General features: G+C 41.4%; 1 protein-coding gene across 1 annotated transcript in view; it reads right to left on the bottom strand.

Moving 5' to 3' along the window:
- The window catches only part of LOC130428454 (ribonuclease inhibitor-like), a 36,060-nt gene that overhangs the window by 10,215 nt on the left and 8,223 nt on the right, over positions 1–17,622 (bottom strand). Inside the window, exons 5-8 of the mRNA XM_056756513.1 lie at positions 15,575–15,748; positions 9,111–9,290; positions 7,700–7,873; positions 4,949–5,122 (exon numbers count right to left, since the gene is read on the bottom strand). Coding sequence (XP_056612491.1) covers positions 4,949–5,122; positions 7,700–7,873; positions 9,111–9,290; positions 15,575–15,748 — 702 coding nt within the window. The remainder of the gene's footprint in view (positions 1–4,948; positions 5,123–7,699; positions 7,874–9,110; positions 9,291–15,574; positions 15,749–17,622) is intronic.

Genomic DNA, 17,622 nt, shown 5'->3' with positions numbered 1-17,622 from the left:
TGATTTTCACCGTCAGACGAGCCCACATTCATTTATCTCAGTTGTAGTTTGAGATTTGTGTTTGATACAAGATGCCAATTGAGGTTTGAATGTTATTTGTAGGAAAGTTTCTTATGTTAACTGAGGCCGTAACACAGCAGAAAGGTTCATTATTATTACAATTGAAACGGCTGTTATCTATGTAAATATTTGATCAATTATCAAAGCTGAATTTTCAGCATCTTTATTTCAGTCTTCACTGCCTCATGATTCTTCAGAAATCATTCAAATATGCTGATTTGCACAGAGATATGAAGCGGCAAAAATGTTTTTAATATTGACAATATGAGCCATTATAAATACTGAGCATGAAACCAGCACATTATAATGATTTCTGAAGGATCATGTAAACCGAAGACTGGAGTAACGATGACGTGAACTAGACAGCTTGGGCGGAGCATCCGTTAACTCCTCCCCTTCGACTTTCAGTCTGCTGCTTAAAATATAGGTGTGTTCGACTTGACACGGCGCTGCACAGATCGATCAAAATCTGACTTGAAGCAGTGCATGCCGGTTAGAAATGTTGTCCGACTTGAACCGACGCCACGTGTGACGTTCACTTGTGGGTTTCAAGTACCGGGAGAGCGTTTCGAGAACAGCCGGCTTGCTCAGCCTGCGCACATCTCAGGCTGTGATGACAACATGGCTTTTCATGATTTCCTAGAAAACGATCACTTGCGTTTCGGGTTTATTATAACTCCCTCAGTTCAACTAATACTTGTTAATGTATGTTTTTAAAACAGCTAAAACTCTGTTCATACAAATATAATAAAACTGTTATTTTGTGTTGTTTAATAAAATAAAGACTAAATGAATACAGACTCCGTTGGTAATTTAATAATATATTCTAGTTAACCCTGATTGTTAGGCACAGTGTTAAGCAGCACACAAAATTTGCAAAATGAAGAGTTATTTTGCTACTTTTTAATTTAAACGTTTGTTTATTGGACAAATCCACTATTCTAACCCACTTCACTCGCACTTTGAAAGTGAAACACGGTGCGAACGTCATTACGGCAAGCAGCAGGTGTCCGACTTGACTGCTCCGTTTTCACCTCCTCACTCTTGTCATGAAACTCAGTGGAGAACCCAATTGCAGGCAGATAGGACGACAGGGGGTGATTTAACAGATTTATTAAATATACACAAAGACTATGAAAACACAAAACAAAACCCACGAGGGGAAAACAGGATAGGAATAATGTATAAACTTAAACAACAACAAGGACACTGACTACAACTAGACTAAGAAAACAAACACTTGAAACAACACTAAACTAACACTTACTACGACAAGGTGGAAACAGGAACAACAACTTGGCACAGCATAGATTCAACAGGCAAGGTATCACAAACAGCTTACAGGGTATGATAGACAATGAACGCGCCCAGGACAATGAAACATGAGGATGTCTTAAAGGAGAGAAGACAAGAGGGAACAGGTGCAAGGGATTACACTCAAGGAAAGCTAATCAACACAAACTAGGGAACAGGAGGGTAGGAAACGATGACGCGACTCGGGAAGAGTATGGAAGGCCATAAGTGTCAAAACCATCTCTCCCCACAAGAAACAGAGGATTCTGTATGATTCCACCTCTAAACTAAGAAATACCTGACAAGGAGAGGTGGAACCATGACACCTCTACTGCAAGCGGCTAATCTCACCGATCGGTCTGCGCATGCGCCGCAGGAGCTCGAACACAAAAAGTGTAACAGCTGTTTTAACACATCCACTCAATTCGTTGTGAAAAACACAAGCCACACCCATTGATTTTCTCTTCCTTTTCAATCGGAAGTGTGTCAGAATATGGAGGTAAAAACGATCACATTTTCCGGTTCAAGGGGACTTTAAATGTACTGTTCTATATGGGTTTCTTTCACTCCCTCCTGTCTGTTCTGTTTCTTCTGCATGTCTCCTCAAACCAGGGTTGGGAATCAATGATGTTGCCTTTTTTATTTGGTAAAATACAGTAACTGAAAACGTGTACAAATAAGTACACTTGGCAATCATGATTTAAAAGTGCAAAGTGAGTTTACTGTATAACACTTACATGTCTGTCATCTTACATCAAGTAGGCAACCGTTAGTTTTGTATTCTCTTACAATTGATAGTTCACCCAAAAATGAATATTCTGTCATCATTTACATTTATTATTTTGCAGCTAGCAGTTACATCACATGACTATCCTGTTCACTTTATTTTGTTGATCCTTTTTTTTAATATTGTACATCCATGCAGCTACATGCTTTTGAGAGTCAGGACTCTGTCTTCACTCTTCTTTCTGACTCTGCTGAACACCAGATGCTTTATGACACATTATTAATTTGATATTTCATTATATATTTATTTATGTTGTTTCATGGAAAGGGTTCATTCATTGGTCCTGATGCTGTACAATCAAACACAGAGACAAACATTTAAAGTAATATCACAATATTTTAACCCAGCTAACACTGCTTGTGTGACAACTTAATTCTGCATAGATATGCAATGGCACTTAAAAGACAGACAAAATTAAGTCTTCTTTGACACAGCCCAGTGCATAAAGTACACATTTTGTTCATAGTAATAACAACAACAATACAATAACATACTGGATGAGGCAACGTTTTGACCAAATAATCAATCTATTAGTATTTGAGTAAAACATTGGGCCAGTGCTAAATCAACACATTAAGTTTGCTTAAAGGTCTTTTTTGAAACAATTTTTTTAACTATTTTAATTAATTTATACAATTGATGTACACTAAAATCGGTTTTCTGCAAGATTGAATGTACCTTTTCAGCAGCGTTAAGTAATACTACTGTCTTTCTGCATTCCAGTATTAGAGTCCTACTATATAAGCAAAAATATTAGTTATTTTTGTGGTAACAGGCAGAAAGGTACTTCAAACCACACAGCACAGACACCGTATAGATTCCCATGTAGCTTCTCACAAGATAAGTGGGGCAACGAAAGATTCATGCTTCTTATCACACCTCATTGGTCACGGCAAAGTAGGCGACACTTGACATGACTGATTTCTTAGTTTGCAAAGCATATGCATAAACCACAAGCCCTTCATGATGTGTACACGGAGAGACAATTCTGGTTTTAAAACTGTGTAACTCTTGCCGCACAGAGAGTCGTAAAATTTACATTTTAAAAAGGAAGAAGACACGCTTGACGCAAGTGACATCACAGACCAACTAATCCGTTATGAAATTCGTTGAAAACTATTGTCATTATTAATTATTATTGACTTTATTGATTTTATTGATTAGTTGTTGCAGCCCTAAACAATACGCCTTTGCATTTCTAAAATACTGCTTTTTATTACAAAATTTGAAATGAGTTGTTCCCCAAAGGCCGACTGAGGAACATTTCATATGGTTAGACTCGCCATGACTCAAGGAATCATACGAGACCACTCTCGTAATTTTAGATAAAAGATTTTACAAGTTATGAGCAAAAATAGCACTTTTTGTATCTTATGACCAGCAGGTGATGCTGTGAAACTTGATACGTCACCTAATGTCCAAACCTTGAAGACATTTACCAAGTTTCGTATCGAGTTTGTTGACGCCCCCTTAAAGGGAAAAAATCACTCACACACACTTTTTCCTGATGTGTACCCCGACTCTGGAACAATGTCCCTCTTGCCACAAGATCCACAAATTCTGTAGCTGTCTTTTAGAATTAGCTTAAACGCATCTCTTCCGTCAACATCTGACCCATTAGTACAGTCTTCTACATCTTTTCTAATTTCTTATCCCAATACCTATCCCGGTACCCCCCCAAAAAAATCTGTCTGTCTGTCTGTCTGTCTCACGATGCTGTAAACAAAATTTAGTTTAAAATGGACAAATAGTCTGTGATGAGTTCGAAAAGTACGTTTTCCAAAAAATTCAAAACTGCGGTATATTTGTGTGACATACATTTACATTTATGCATTTGACAGACACTTTTATCCAAAGCGACTTACTTTGCATTATTCTATATATTTGTTTCTAAGTATGTGCAATCCCCTGGGATCGAACACACAACCTTGTGTTGTTAACACAATGCTCTTACCACTGAGCAACAGGAAAGCTACTGATACATTGTCATAGCATCGATTTGGCATCTGCCTTAAGGGTTCATAGGTGAGATTTATTGTACTTCTAAGACTTTAGGTTAAAAAGTTATTAGCATAAATGTGTGTGAAACTTTGAACTGGTGGTGGCGCTATATAGTTAGAGACTCCAAATTGGCTGTGGTTAATGTTGATACTGTGCACTGTGATACTGATCATTTTACCTAATTTCATAACTGTTTACCATACGGTTCTATTGGCTGACATAGACGCAATGGAGGAAGAATAATAATACAAAACTATCTGATGCAATAGATGTTTACGCCCCTTCGGGGGCTTGACCCCTAATAAACATCTACCCATGTGTGCACAAACACTGAGGTGAACATCCATCAAACAAACAGCAGGAAATAAAAGAATAAAGCTCCACATAAATAATAAAGACTCTTCATCACACTCATTGAATTGAATTCTTATTGTGCTGCACTTATAAAACATCAAGTGTGTTCATCTGTACACTTCACATTTACTCTTCTGTTTTATTATTCACATCTCATATGTGCTCCACAAACTGTTTACCAAAATATCGTTTTTGTTTTCAGTTGGGCTAAAATTTCAGAAAACACATATGAGGTTTGCTTATACTAAGTAATATTTGTATTGTGACAAAAACTAAAACTAGTCAGATGGGGAGAGATGAAAAGAACGATTGTTACTAGGAAATTATAAGGAAATAAAAGTGTAAAATGTTTTAAAACTGATACACCTAACAGCACCAGAGTCATTTACATTTATTTGTGTACGTTTTTATAGTTGTTGAAATGAGACATTTATTTAAATGAGCTCTACTCACCTCACTGTCTCTAGTTTATAATGTGGATCATCTCTCAGCTTACAGATCTGCTTCTCTCCTGAATCTCCTACATGATACCCATACAGACTCAGTTCTCTCAGGTGTGAGGGGTTTGATCTCAGAGCTGAAGTCAGAGCAACACAACCTTCATCTGTGATATTACACCAGTTCAACCTGTAGAGAACAATAACACACATTTCAGTCTCTTCAGAAATGTCATTAAAGGCACAATTTGTAAGATCCAAAGTTTTTGTTTATATTAAATAAAATGTATCTATTGTGTCTTGTGTATGTGTGGATTGTTACTACAAGCCTTTGTTTTTTTAACACTAATGTTTTATATGGTAATGGCCTATTTGGGATTTTAATTTACCATACCCAAGAATTACTTGTTTTATTAACGAGTTATCATGATTTTCACTTTTTAATACTGTTCCAGATTGTATAGAACAGTGGTTAAATGCCGACCCTTTGAGACGATTTTTTTAACATTTTAATCAACATTATTTATCAAAACATCATGGGGGAAAGCAGACCTGGCATCAGTAAATTTAATTTGCAATTAAACAAATTAATTTTTGATAAAATAAAAACTACTTAAACGAATGTATGTGTTTTCCTCATGTTAAATTGGTGTGTCCGACACAAGTTACCAGTAAGTGGGTCCCGGATAGAAACGTTTGGTAAGCCCCTGCAAATTATTGACAAAAATTCAAGTATACAGGAAAACAGATTGAAAAAATAAATCTTAATAAATATATCTAATTTTCACTTATTACTTCGGGCATTGCCAGATATGCTACAAATATATAAAGAACTTTCTAAATTTAGTTTTGAACTCGTGAAACTACAAAGTAGTGATTTTTTTTTCCATTTATTTGAAATATACATTAATAAATTCCTGAATAACACGTCTATGGCTTGGATATATATAGCTTACTATAATTATCACAAATTACATACACAAAAGAAATTAAGAACATTTTTAAGTGGATTACTTTGGTGTGTTTTATATTTATATAAGGTTCATGATATACTTTTTTATTTTGCCTAAAACATAGCCCTTAAAAATGGCTGAGCTTATCAATAACAGTAAGACCGAAACATAATTTGCATCCTAATTTGGAAAATGCTTAATAAAAATAAGCATTTTAGCTATAGAGGCATATGAAACAGTAGATTATCATGATAACAACTATATTTAGTTAAACTACATGTAGATCAGTACAGACACACTAACGTTTAAGTTTGAAACTCATCCGGGATCGTCATCAAATATCTTTGTTTTCATGGAATGGGAAAAACACTGTTCCTGAATCATAAGTGACACAACATGTCTCATATTTTCTTCAATAAACTCTTGGTAGGAATGTTCCCTTACTGGTTAACCTGCTTAATCATGCTCATTGTGAAATCAATCCCGTAAGTGAACTTCCTGAACGTAAAACAAAGTTGGTTTTCCAACCTCTGAATTCGGCGCACATCAATAAAACCCGACCTAAGCGAGACGCGTCATTAGACGTCACAGATGAGATGGCGGCTAGCTCTTCTCAAGCTTATGTGGACTGTAAACAAACTCAAGGCTATTTTTATAACAAGTAATATGTATGAACATGAACACTAAAATATCCATACGCTGTTTATGAACAAATGGCCACGTTTGAATAGTTACCATATGATGATAGTGACATCACGTGGTAAACATGCGAATGGGACGTGTGGTTGACTCGAAAGCATTGAGGTCATCGTTGGAAATCTGATATTTTACGTCATAATTTCCGAAACCCAAGTTGTTTCGAACGCAGCATTACAACTGAACCGAATCAGCTGCAGCCCACGTCACACGTTAGCGAGAGAAGGTAAAACTAATCATAAAGAGCAGCTGAGTAGATCATTGGTGTGTCCCCCCCTTCCAGGACATCTATGTTACCCATCTCACCCGCAAAGCCCACTGCATTACAGTGATCCCACCCATCCAACACTCAGCTTCTTCAGTCTGCTGCCATCAGGGAGGACACTGCTGAGTCTAAACATAGCCCACCTAATCACCGACTACACAAAACCAGATTTTTATTACTCCTCAATTGTAAAAGCATAACTAGTGTTAAAAGAACAAGCAGTTATTGCGGGGATAACAACAGTCTCACATTAAGCTTGTTTATTTCAAAGGAACCACATAACGTGGCTCAAGGCAGCAACAAACTGAGAACATGAAACGAGAGATTTTTTTTCTTCGATTTCTGTTTAATAAGGGCTCGATCTTTTAACAGAAGCTAGTGTTTATTACGAGTACGGTTTGACAGAATTTGGTCATCGTTCAGGAGGTTAAACATGAGTACTTTGAGTTTGTCATAGTGGTTTCCTATGGTGAAAATAACTTGCTGTACTCCACGTGAAAATAACCTTTCAGTTAGCTATTTATAGAGTCTGCATACGATGCCTCATCGACACAAGCAGACTGCTCAGTCCTGCTTCTCCATGACGATGATGGTGTGCGGTTTAAAATCATAACAAAATAATTGAAAGTGGGGCGTCACAAACATAATTTTGATATGTGGAGGGTATATGTCCCGCTTGTTCCCAGTAGAAATTATGTCCCTGGCGGAGTAAGTATAAATAGCCTCTGCTTGCAAGGTGGGCTATTTGCACTGTAAGACACTACATTTTTTATATCTTCCAAAAAGTGGTGGGGACATGTCCCACCTGCAAATTACGTCTATGCATCTTTGACTATCAGAGAGATGATCTTACTCCAGTGTCTCCAGTTCACAGTGAGGATTCTCCAGTACAGTAGAGATCAGCTTCACTCCTGAATCTCCTACATTATTATCAGACAGATTCAGATGTCTCAGGTGTGAGGGGTTTGATCTCAGAGCTGAAGTCAGAGCAACACATCCTTCATCTGTGATCTTACACCTCATCAACCTGAAGAGAACAATAACACACACTTCAGTCTCTCACTTCAGCAGAATGTCATTATTAAATAAACATGACACAAAGATGATATTTGTTGTCTTGTTCAAAGTCAGAGAAATGTCAATCTCATCATTAAATTGCAAGGACAACATGTATGTAATTTGGGCAGGTTTCTAATATGAGTAACATTTAAAGTAGCAGAGAAAATTATCACTTATGTTTATGTATCCTGGTAAAATACCCATCTGTCATCAGAGAACATCACTGTGATTGAGGGATGTACAAGGTGACAGGTTTTGGGTTTAACCACCTCCCTCTTTTTCCCTCTCTCTGTGTTTGAGTGTTGTTTAGCGCGTAGCACTGTTGTGACAGCCACCACGTGCTCATTGTCTGCGTGTTGGTGTGCCCCGCCCCTCTCGGCTCCTCACTCCGCCGTGGGTCTAACACCCGGAGAGGCTCCTCAGCACATGGCAGACAGATCACACCTCCCTTGGTCTGACAAACCAACCCCTCCGGAGTCCGGTCCAGCCGTTTTTCACCATCCTTGGAATTACTCTCATCTCCATAGAGTCGGTTGACTCCCTGGGATTACTCTTGTCTGGATTGCTATCTCTCTCTGTCTGTTGGTACTGAATAAAGCATTTTCAACCCACAATTGAATCCTTGTGTCTGTATCTCGGACACACGGTCTGCAACAATCTTTAGGTGAGGGGTACATGTAAAAACAACATCCACATAAAAGTCAGGACCCAAGACTTTCCAAAATTACATTATCCAGAACATAAACACTGCCTCCAACCAACCCATCATCCACCTGATATTAAAGAAATGTGATACAGATTTTTTCATCACTTTAAACTCCAGACGCTCTTCACATCTGATCTGATCAGACAAGCTCGGCTTCACTCCACATGTTCATCAGTAAGTCTTGGGCACCTCTGACCCTGATGTCCATTCACCAGGAATGAGGAACACTGACAGGTCAAAGTGTTTTAAACATGAGCTGACCCAGTCTCTATCATCTCTATCTGGCCCTTGTCAAAGTCACTCAGATATTTTCACGCCTGACTTTTCTGCTTCAATACATGAACTTCAAGCACTGACTGATCACTTGATGTCGAGCCAAACAACTGAATTTAATGGAGTGTTTAGAGTATTATTTATTTATGTTTTAAGAGTACACACTGATAAACATGAATGAATGTTGTGTGATCAGTGTGTGTGACTATCAGAGAGATGATCTTACTTCAGTGTCTCCAGTTTACAGTGAGGATTCTCCAGTACAGTAGAGATCAGCTTCACTCCTGAATCTCCTACATTATTATCAGACAGATCCAGATGTCTCAGGTGTGAGGGGTTTGATCTCAGAGCTGAAGTCAGAGCAACACAACCTTCATCTGTGATTGGGAAATTACACCAGTTCAACCTGAAGAGAACAATAGAAATGACAAAAAAAAAAGACTAAATGCAATAGCACACTTCAGCGTGATGACTGACAGAATTTGTATTCTCATCATCAAATTGCTGGAAAAACATCTTTGCAATGAAATAAAATAATCAAAGTGCTTTGGGAAACATAAATTAAAGTTGCATATACAGTAAGACAAATCTGTTACACTGTCAACAACTGAATGAACATTTGAATATACTGCCAAATACAGTTTTACATTTGCATCCTAATTTTTGCATTTATTGTTCTCATTCCATTCTAGTGTTTGTTGAATTTCATCAAGCATGACAAAGTCACCCAGCAGCAACGTGAAAGACGCATGAAAAAACAGGATTATTACATAGTTTATAATTTTTTTAACTGATCCTAAAAAACATTACTATTGTGTTTTTTAAACTTAAATATAAACTTGTTTTGATGAACTAGTCAATATGAACTAGTTCACAGAATGAAACAAAAATAATGATTTTACTCAAACATCTACCTTAAGTCATTAGTCATTTCAGAAAAACTGAAAATAATTTTTAAATGTTTTGCCCCCTATACTGAAGTGCTACCGACGATTTTATCCAAAGCGACTTACAGAGAGTTCAGAGAGCAATAAAGCAATATGTCATACAGGAGCAAAAATACAATAGGTGCTAATACCAAGTCACTAGTTTCAACAAAAGCCAGAACAAAACCTGTTGAGAGAAAGAGAGAGGTGTTTTTTTCTTCTCATTTGTCGGACAAGAATTCACAGAAGAGATGGGTATAAAATAGTTTTTTGAATATTGTTAGAGATGTGGTTGATCGGTTATAAAGGGAGGAGTTTTGAAGCAGAATGAGCGGGAAAGCAAATAACTGCCCTTATGAGAAGATAATACAAGACGCTGCTCATTTGCTAAAGACAGGGTTCTTTTTGGGGTGTACGAGTGCGGGGGTGTGTGAAAGTATGCAGGTGCTGATCCAGTGATATTCCTGAAGAAAAGCATTAGTGACTTGAATCTGAAACGGGCTTCAACAGGTAGCCAGTGGAGGGAGATGAAAGTGGAGTCACATGAGCCCCTTTGGGCTGTTGGAAGACGAGGCGTTCTGAACCAGATGTCGCGGTTTGATAGCCTTAGCAGGGAGACCAGCAAGTAGAGCATTGCAGTAGTCCAACCTTGACATTGACAAGGTCTAGATAAGGAGTTGTGCCGCATGCTCAGTGAGATAGGGTCTAACCTTTCTAATGTTGAATAAGGCGTATCGGCATGAATTCGTTGTCTTTGCAATGTGACCATTGAAGGACAGTTGTTCATTAAAAATAACTCTGAGGTTCCTGGCTGTTTTGGAAGGAGTGATTGTGGTATTTGGATTTGGATTCAATTTATTGTCATTACACATATACAAGTAAACTGTAACAAAATGGATCAAGAAGAAAAATACAGCATAACATGAGGAAAGTGGTGAGAAAAACAAATACAAATAATACACCATAGACAAGACTTGCAACAGGGGAAGTTAATCCAGCTCTGGCAAGCAGCCATCCGGTCAAGTGCCATTACGGCACCGTTCACAGACCCGCTTGTCAGGCTGGCGGTTCAAAGCAACGGAGGTGTGGGATCGGGTGAGGGCAATGAGTGTATGTGTGTGTGTGTGTATGTGTGAGTGTGTGTGTGTGTGTGTGTATGTGTGATAGTTTGTAATCACCAGGAGTCTGTGGGGGAGGAACGCAAGAGCGTCTCACTGCAGTGCTCTTCACAGGGTTGATTTTCAACCAGCGGCCTTGGTCAAGGCCAGTGCTGGTTCCGGGGAGCCGAAAAAGATAAGATTGCTTAGTCTTGGGGCGAGAAACCGTATTCCAATTTCACGGCAACTCTCATTGTCCATTTTGATCTCCAATACCATACATTTTTCTTAGCAAAGCAGTGAGGTTCTCCATGATAGCAACCATATTGCGGTTAATAGTCTCATTCTCAATGCTGACCGCTCTTCCCACAGCTTCAATCGATACGGGCAGCCTTGTGAAGCTTTGGACAGCTGTTCCCGTTTTATAAATTCTTCGGTAACCCAGGGCAAATCCAATCAGCACAAGACCTGTTATCATGGTTCCACATAAGTAGATATCTTCGATGTCCTCCACGGAAAGAGCTGCCAGACACACGATCCGCCATCTCTCCCACGCGTCCATCGTGTAGCCAGCTGCGAACATTCGTCAGGGCAGTTAGGTTCCCCCGAACCCAAGCTTCTCGTCGAGAAAATGGTGTCAATTGCGTTGAGAGACCAGTTGATCAGATCCATAATTTTCCAAGTTTGGAGAGCAGTGCAGAGAGAGTCTCTCAATAGATGAGACGAGACAGAAGACAAAGCAGGGAAAATTAGGGCAAGGACGGGGAATGAAAAATCTGACCGTCTCCGCTGAGAGCCAAACGAGAAAAAACTAGTTAATTAACTAGTTGGATGGTTAGATCGTGTTGCACCGTGGGGAGAGCCGTGAATATGAGTAGTTCTGTCTTGGCAGGGTTAAGCTGGAGGCAATGCTCTTTCATTCAAGCTGAGGTATCTACTGGGCAGGCTGTAATGCGAGCTGCTACAATGATATCATCTGGGTGAAATGAAATGTAAATCTGGGTGTCGTCAGCATAACAGTGATACGACAAGCCGTGTGCTCGGATGATGGGTCCCAAGGAAGTCGTGCAGATGGAGAAAAGGCAGAGGTCCAAGCAGCGATCCCTGAGCGACCCCAGTGATTAGGTGGTGAGCAGTGGACAGCGAGCCCATCCATGACACCCTGAAGGATCTGCCGTAGAGGTAGGATAAGAACCAGCGGAGAGGAGAGCCTGAGATTCCTAGAAATGACAGGGTTGCTAGCAGTTTTAGATTATTGAAAGTGTCAAACGCTGTAGATAGGTCTAGCAGAATTAGTTTTGAGGATTTAGATTCCGCATTGGCTAGCCGCAGTGCTTCTGTAACCGACAGCAGTGCAGAATCAGTGGAGTGGTTTGTTTTGAAACTTGGGGGGTCCAATCTGGGTTTCTTAACTAGGGGCGTGACCTGGGCCTGTTTGAATATGGAGGGAAAAGTGCTGGTGACTAGGGAGGTGTTGATGATGTTTGTGAGTGTGCTGGATATTTACATTTACATTACATTTAGTCATTTAGCAGACGCTTTTATCCAAAGCGACTTACAAAGAGTTCGGGAGCAACAAGCGATATGTCATACAGGAGCCATAATACATTAGGTGCCAATACAAAATTACTGGTTTCAAACAAAAGCTTGACCACTACCTGTTGAGAGAAAGGGTAAGTGTTTTTTTTTTTCATTTGTCTGTCAGGTATTCACAGAAGAGTTGGGTTTTAAGTAGTTTTTTGAATGTTGTGAGAGATGTGGTTGACCGGACAGAGTTAGGAAGAATGTTCCACCAGGAAGGAGTTGTGAAGCAGAATGAGCGGGAAAGCAATTTACTGTCCTTATGAGAAGGCAACACAAGACACCCCTGGTTTGCTGAACACAGGGATCTTGATGAGGTGTAGGAGTGTAGCAGGGTCATGGGTGTAAATCTCATTTAACAGTAGGGGGGGACAATACACATAAAAAATTTTCAAGAGCAATTTTTGAAGGGGACACATATAATACAGTCCAAATTGTACTTACTACGACACAAAGTGACAATATGCATTAGGTTTATAGGTTTATCATGCAGACTTGCAGTCTTATTATAACTGAGCTGAACGGTCACATACTGTAATACAAGTGAACAAAAAAGCTTTTTACCATTTATATATTTTTTGTCTCTTTTGTGAAGACAGGAAACAAATAGGAAAAACACACTACCCATGATACTACACGTTAACAATGAGTCACTTTTTAAACACTTGTTATCCTGATTTATACTGCGACATCATCTGACAAAGTCACCATTCATCGACATTATTGAGTGGTTGTTGCTTTCCAAAATTTAAATATTTAAAGTTATCTTTAAAAATGTTGTTCATGTTACTCTAGCCGAACAAACAGGCAGTAACAGTGACAGATGCTTAAATTCTCTGTTGTACTCGTTGATGAATCGCCCGAGGTTCAGTAAACTGAATGTTTAGCTTATCCCCCGTGCACATACTGCACAAAATAGATGCTGAGAAAATGATCCTCTCCAACTGAATGAAAGCTGTGCACCTTTTGTGAATGCTAGATATAGTGCCAACGTCACAAAATTGCAAGCGTTATGTTCACAGCTGTGTGTGACACAGGACCTGAATGGCAGGATGGGTGGCTAATTGTGGCCGTTAATGTTCACATCATGCCATGTCGCCAAAAATAAAACAATGCATGGGAAACGGCTTCCGTGTGTTAGTTGCAGTGTGTAACGTCCTATGTAACAAGCTAACGTTAACTAGCTAAGTAACGATTTAATCGATAACAAAGCAGATTCATGAAAAAATACATCGGAAATCAGCATTTTTTGCAACAACTAATTTATTAATGAATCAGCATCAACTACATTTAAGAGAATCACTTCATTTAAAGTGAATAAAATAGCTTTCTTACTGGATTTCAACAACAACTGATAAACTGAGCCGCATACCTGACTTGAATGTGTTGTGCAATGCGCAGGTGAGATGAACGGGGAGAGCAGGCAGTGGGCCAAACCACTGTGAGAGGAAGGGGAGGGGAAACTCAACCGTTTCTAAACTTAAAACACATTTTTTGCGTTGGTATTTTCTTCTAATTACACTATCAGTTTAGGTAAACATAAATATATTTATGACAATAGAGAATGCAAGTTTAATTGATTTGATGACGCCCATGAGAAGGGTGTGACAGTAAGCCATTGCAGATCCAGTGAAAGTCCTGTAGACAAGCATTAGTGACTTGAATCTGATACGGGCTTCAACCGGTAGCCAGTGGAGAGAGATGAAAAGGGGTGTCACATGATCTCTTTTGGGCTGTTGTAACACGAGGCATGCTGCTGCGTTCTGAAGCAGCTGAAGCGGTTTGATAGCATTTGCAGGAAGACCAGCAAGGAGAGCATTGCAGTAGTCCAACCTTGAGATTACCAGGGCCTGGACAAGGAGTTTTGATGAGAAACCATGTGCCTGTATGATGGGTCCCAAAGATGTCGTGTAGTTGGAAAAAAGCAGCGGTCCAAGCACCGATCCCTGAGGGACCCCAGTGATCAAGTGGTTAGTAGTGGACAGCGAGCCCCTCCATGACACCATGAAGGATCTGTTGGAGAGGTAGGATTTGAACCAGCGGAGAGGAGAGCCTGAGATTCCTAGCGATGATAGGGTTGCTAGCAGTATCTGGTGATTGACAGTGTCAAAGGCTGCACAAAAGTCTAGCAGAATCAGGACCGAGGATTTAGATTACGCCTTGGCTAGCCGCAGTGCTTCTGTGACAGATAGCAGTGCAGTCTCAGTGGAGTGGTTCGTTTCGAATCCAGACTGCTTGTCATCCAGTAGTTTGTTCTGGGATAGGTAGGAAGGCACCTGGTTGAACGCTGCCCTTTCAATTGTTTTTGCAATAAATGGGAGGAGAGAGGCAGGTCTGTAACTGTCGGGAGTAGAGGGGTACAATGTGGGTTTCTTCAGGAGCGGCGTGACCTGGGTCTGTTTGAATGTGGAAGGAAAAGTGCCGGTAAGCAGGGAGCTGTTGATGATGTGTCTGAGTGCAGGTGTGAGTGTGCTGGATATGGCCTGAAAGAGATCGGAGGGGATTGGGTCAAGGGGACAGGTGGTTGGGTGGCTCGAGAGAAGTCTGGTTACTTGTCCGTCAGTGGGGTGAAAGAGGAGAGTTCGATGGTTGAAGTGTGGGAGGTGTGTACCATGGTCTGAGGTACAGAGAATCGTTTGCTGATGGATGATGTTTTCTCAGTGAAAAATACAGCGAAGTCTTCCACAGTCAAAGATGAAGTGGGAGGAGGGGGCAAAGAAGAGAGTTAAATGTCTTGAAAAGCTGTTTAGTGTTAGGTGCACTGCTCACCTTGGTGGTATAGAAAGACATTTTAGCTGTGGTAACACTAGCAGAGAAAGAGGAGAGTAATGACTGGTAGTCCCCTTGTTCAGGATATGGCCTGGAGGAGATGGGAGGGGATTGCTTCAAGGGGACAAGTTCTGGGTTGGCTGGAGAGAAGTAGGTTGACTTCAGTGTCAGTCAGTGGGGTGAAAGAGGATAGTTCAATGTTTGAAGTGAGGATAGTGTTTACCGAGGTTTGATGTGGGTGGGGGAGGAGGGGGAAAAGAAAGAGTTTAATGTCTTGAACATGTGTACATGTGTGACTATCAGAGAGATGATCTTACTTCAGTGTCTTCAGTTTACAGTGAGGATTCTCCAGTACAGTAGAGATCAGCTTCACTCCTGAATCTCCTACATTATTATCAGACAGATCCAGATGTCTCAGGTGTGAGGGGTTTGATCTCAGAGCTGAAGTCAGAGCAACACAACCTTCATCTGTCATATTACACTGACTCAACCTGTAGAGAACAATAACACACACTTCAGTCTCTCACTTCAGCAGAATGGCATTATTAAATAAACATGTTACGTCAATGACAATCATCTTATTGTCTGAAGTGACAGAACTTTTATTCTCATCATTAAATGACTATGAAGAATATGAAGATATAAAGAATCCTTTTGAGTGGACACAATAATAATGTTTTTATTAAGGCGGGACTATGCATCTGTGTCAATAGGACATTGAAAATATGTTGTGATGACAGTGATTTCAAGGACTGACTTCATAAAGCACTTCAACACCCAGAACAAAGGAGCAGAAAAGTTTTCTCTTTCCATAACTGAGACTTTTTGCTAGAGGATATCAAGGACTGTAACAAGATTCAAGTATGGAAGGAAGGAGGCGGGAACCGGCAGACATTAAAACATTTAATAAAGTAATATAACAGCCGGCGGCCCCTCACGGACGACCGCCGGCGAACAAAACATAATATAAATACAAACATAACATAAGTTCGGGCCCGGTCCTCTCTCCTCGACGGTCCGGTCGCTCGTTCCTTTTATGCTCCCATCTCCTACGTGATTCGAGCCCGGTGTGCGCACAGCTGGCGCTAATTCACAATTACTCACCGGACTCGAACCACGGTCTCGCCCCGCCTACTCTACTACATACCCCCATCACCCCTCACAGGCCGGGGGGTACCCCCGCGACTGTGCAAGCTCCCTCCCCCTCCCTCGGGGGGGGTGGGGTGGGGGGTATGCAGCGACGAGACGAGACAACGGAGACGGGAGCCCTCGGAGCGACCGGAAAGAGAGAGGGGAGAGAGGAAAAAAAAAAAATCCGGTTCCCCGACATGCTGCCGCTCGTTCCTCAACCAGCCGGAGTACTCTCCTTCGCGGTGCCTTGCGGTGGCCCTGGGGCTTCGGTGGACGGCTCGACCGTCCGCCCCCTGGCGGCCGGCGGTGGCTCCTCCTTTATCCGGGAGTCGGGGCGGGTTCCCCGTCCCCTGTTCCTCCCCCTTGGGCGGACGGACGCAGGCTCCGGCCTCTGGCAGGCGGTGGCTCACCCGGCACTTCCGCCCCCTGCTCCTCCCCCTCGGGGGACGGACACAGGCTCCGGCCTCTGGCGGACGGCGGCAACCCCCCCGCTCCCACTTGGACGAAAGCCACCCCACCTCGACCCAGGGGCGCGGCAGCAAAGGTCGCCGTTCCACCGAAGTTTTGACGGTGGCCGCACTGTGCACTTCCGTTTCCCCAGAGCCACCGCTTCGGGCAGCCACTGGCGGACGCCCTTCGTCCGCGCTGCCCGAACTCTCCGGCACCGCGAGGCCACTCGGCGGCGAGGACTCTCCGACAGCATGTCTCTCCTTCCTCCCGGGTTTCGGCACCAATGTAACAAGATTCAAGTATGGAAGGAAGGAGGCGGGAACCGGCAGACATTAAAACATTTAATAAAGTAATATAACAGCCGGCGGCCCCTCACGGACGACCGCCGGCGAACAAAACATAATATAAATACAAACATAACATAAGTTCGGGCCCGGTCCTCTCTCCTCGACGGTCCGGTCGCTCGTTCCTTTTATGCTCCCATCTCCTACGTGATTCGAGCCCGGTGTGCGCACAGCTGGCGCTAATTCACAATTACTCACCGGACTCGAACCACGGTCTCGCCCCGCCTACTCTACTACAAGGACTTACTTCAGCTCCGCACTTCAACACCCTGGACAGTGGACTGCTAAAGGTTACTGTTTCCATAGAGACACTTTGTGATTTGGGAACTTTTGTAGATGTTGGACTATTGGGATTTCCAATGGTTTGTGTAGTATGGTGTGTGTGTGATACTTCTTCATGGGTTTTTCTATATGAAGAAAGTATTTTGTGTTTTGTGTTT

The sequence above is a fragment of the Triplophysa dalaica genome, chromosome 9 (assembly GCF_015846415.1).
Source record: "Triplophysa dalaica isolate WHDGS20190420 chromosome 9, ASM1584641v1, whole genome shotgun sequence".
Taxonomy (NCBI): domain Eukaryota; kingdom Metazoa; phylum Chordata; class Actinopteri; order Cypriniformes; family Nemacheilidae; genus Triplophysa; species Triplophysa dalaica.
The sequence above is the reverse complement of the archived record's forward strand: the minus strand, read 5'-3'. Positions and strand labels throughout refer to the sequence as shown.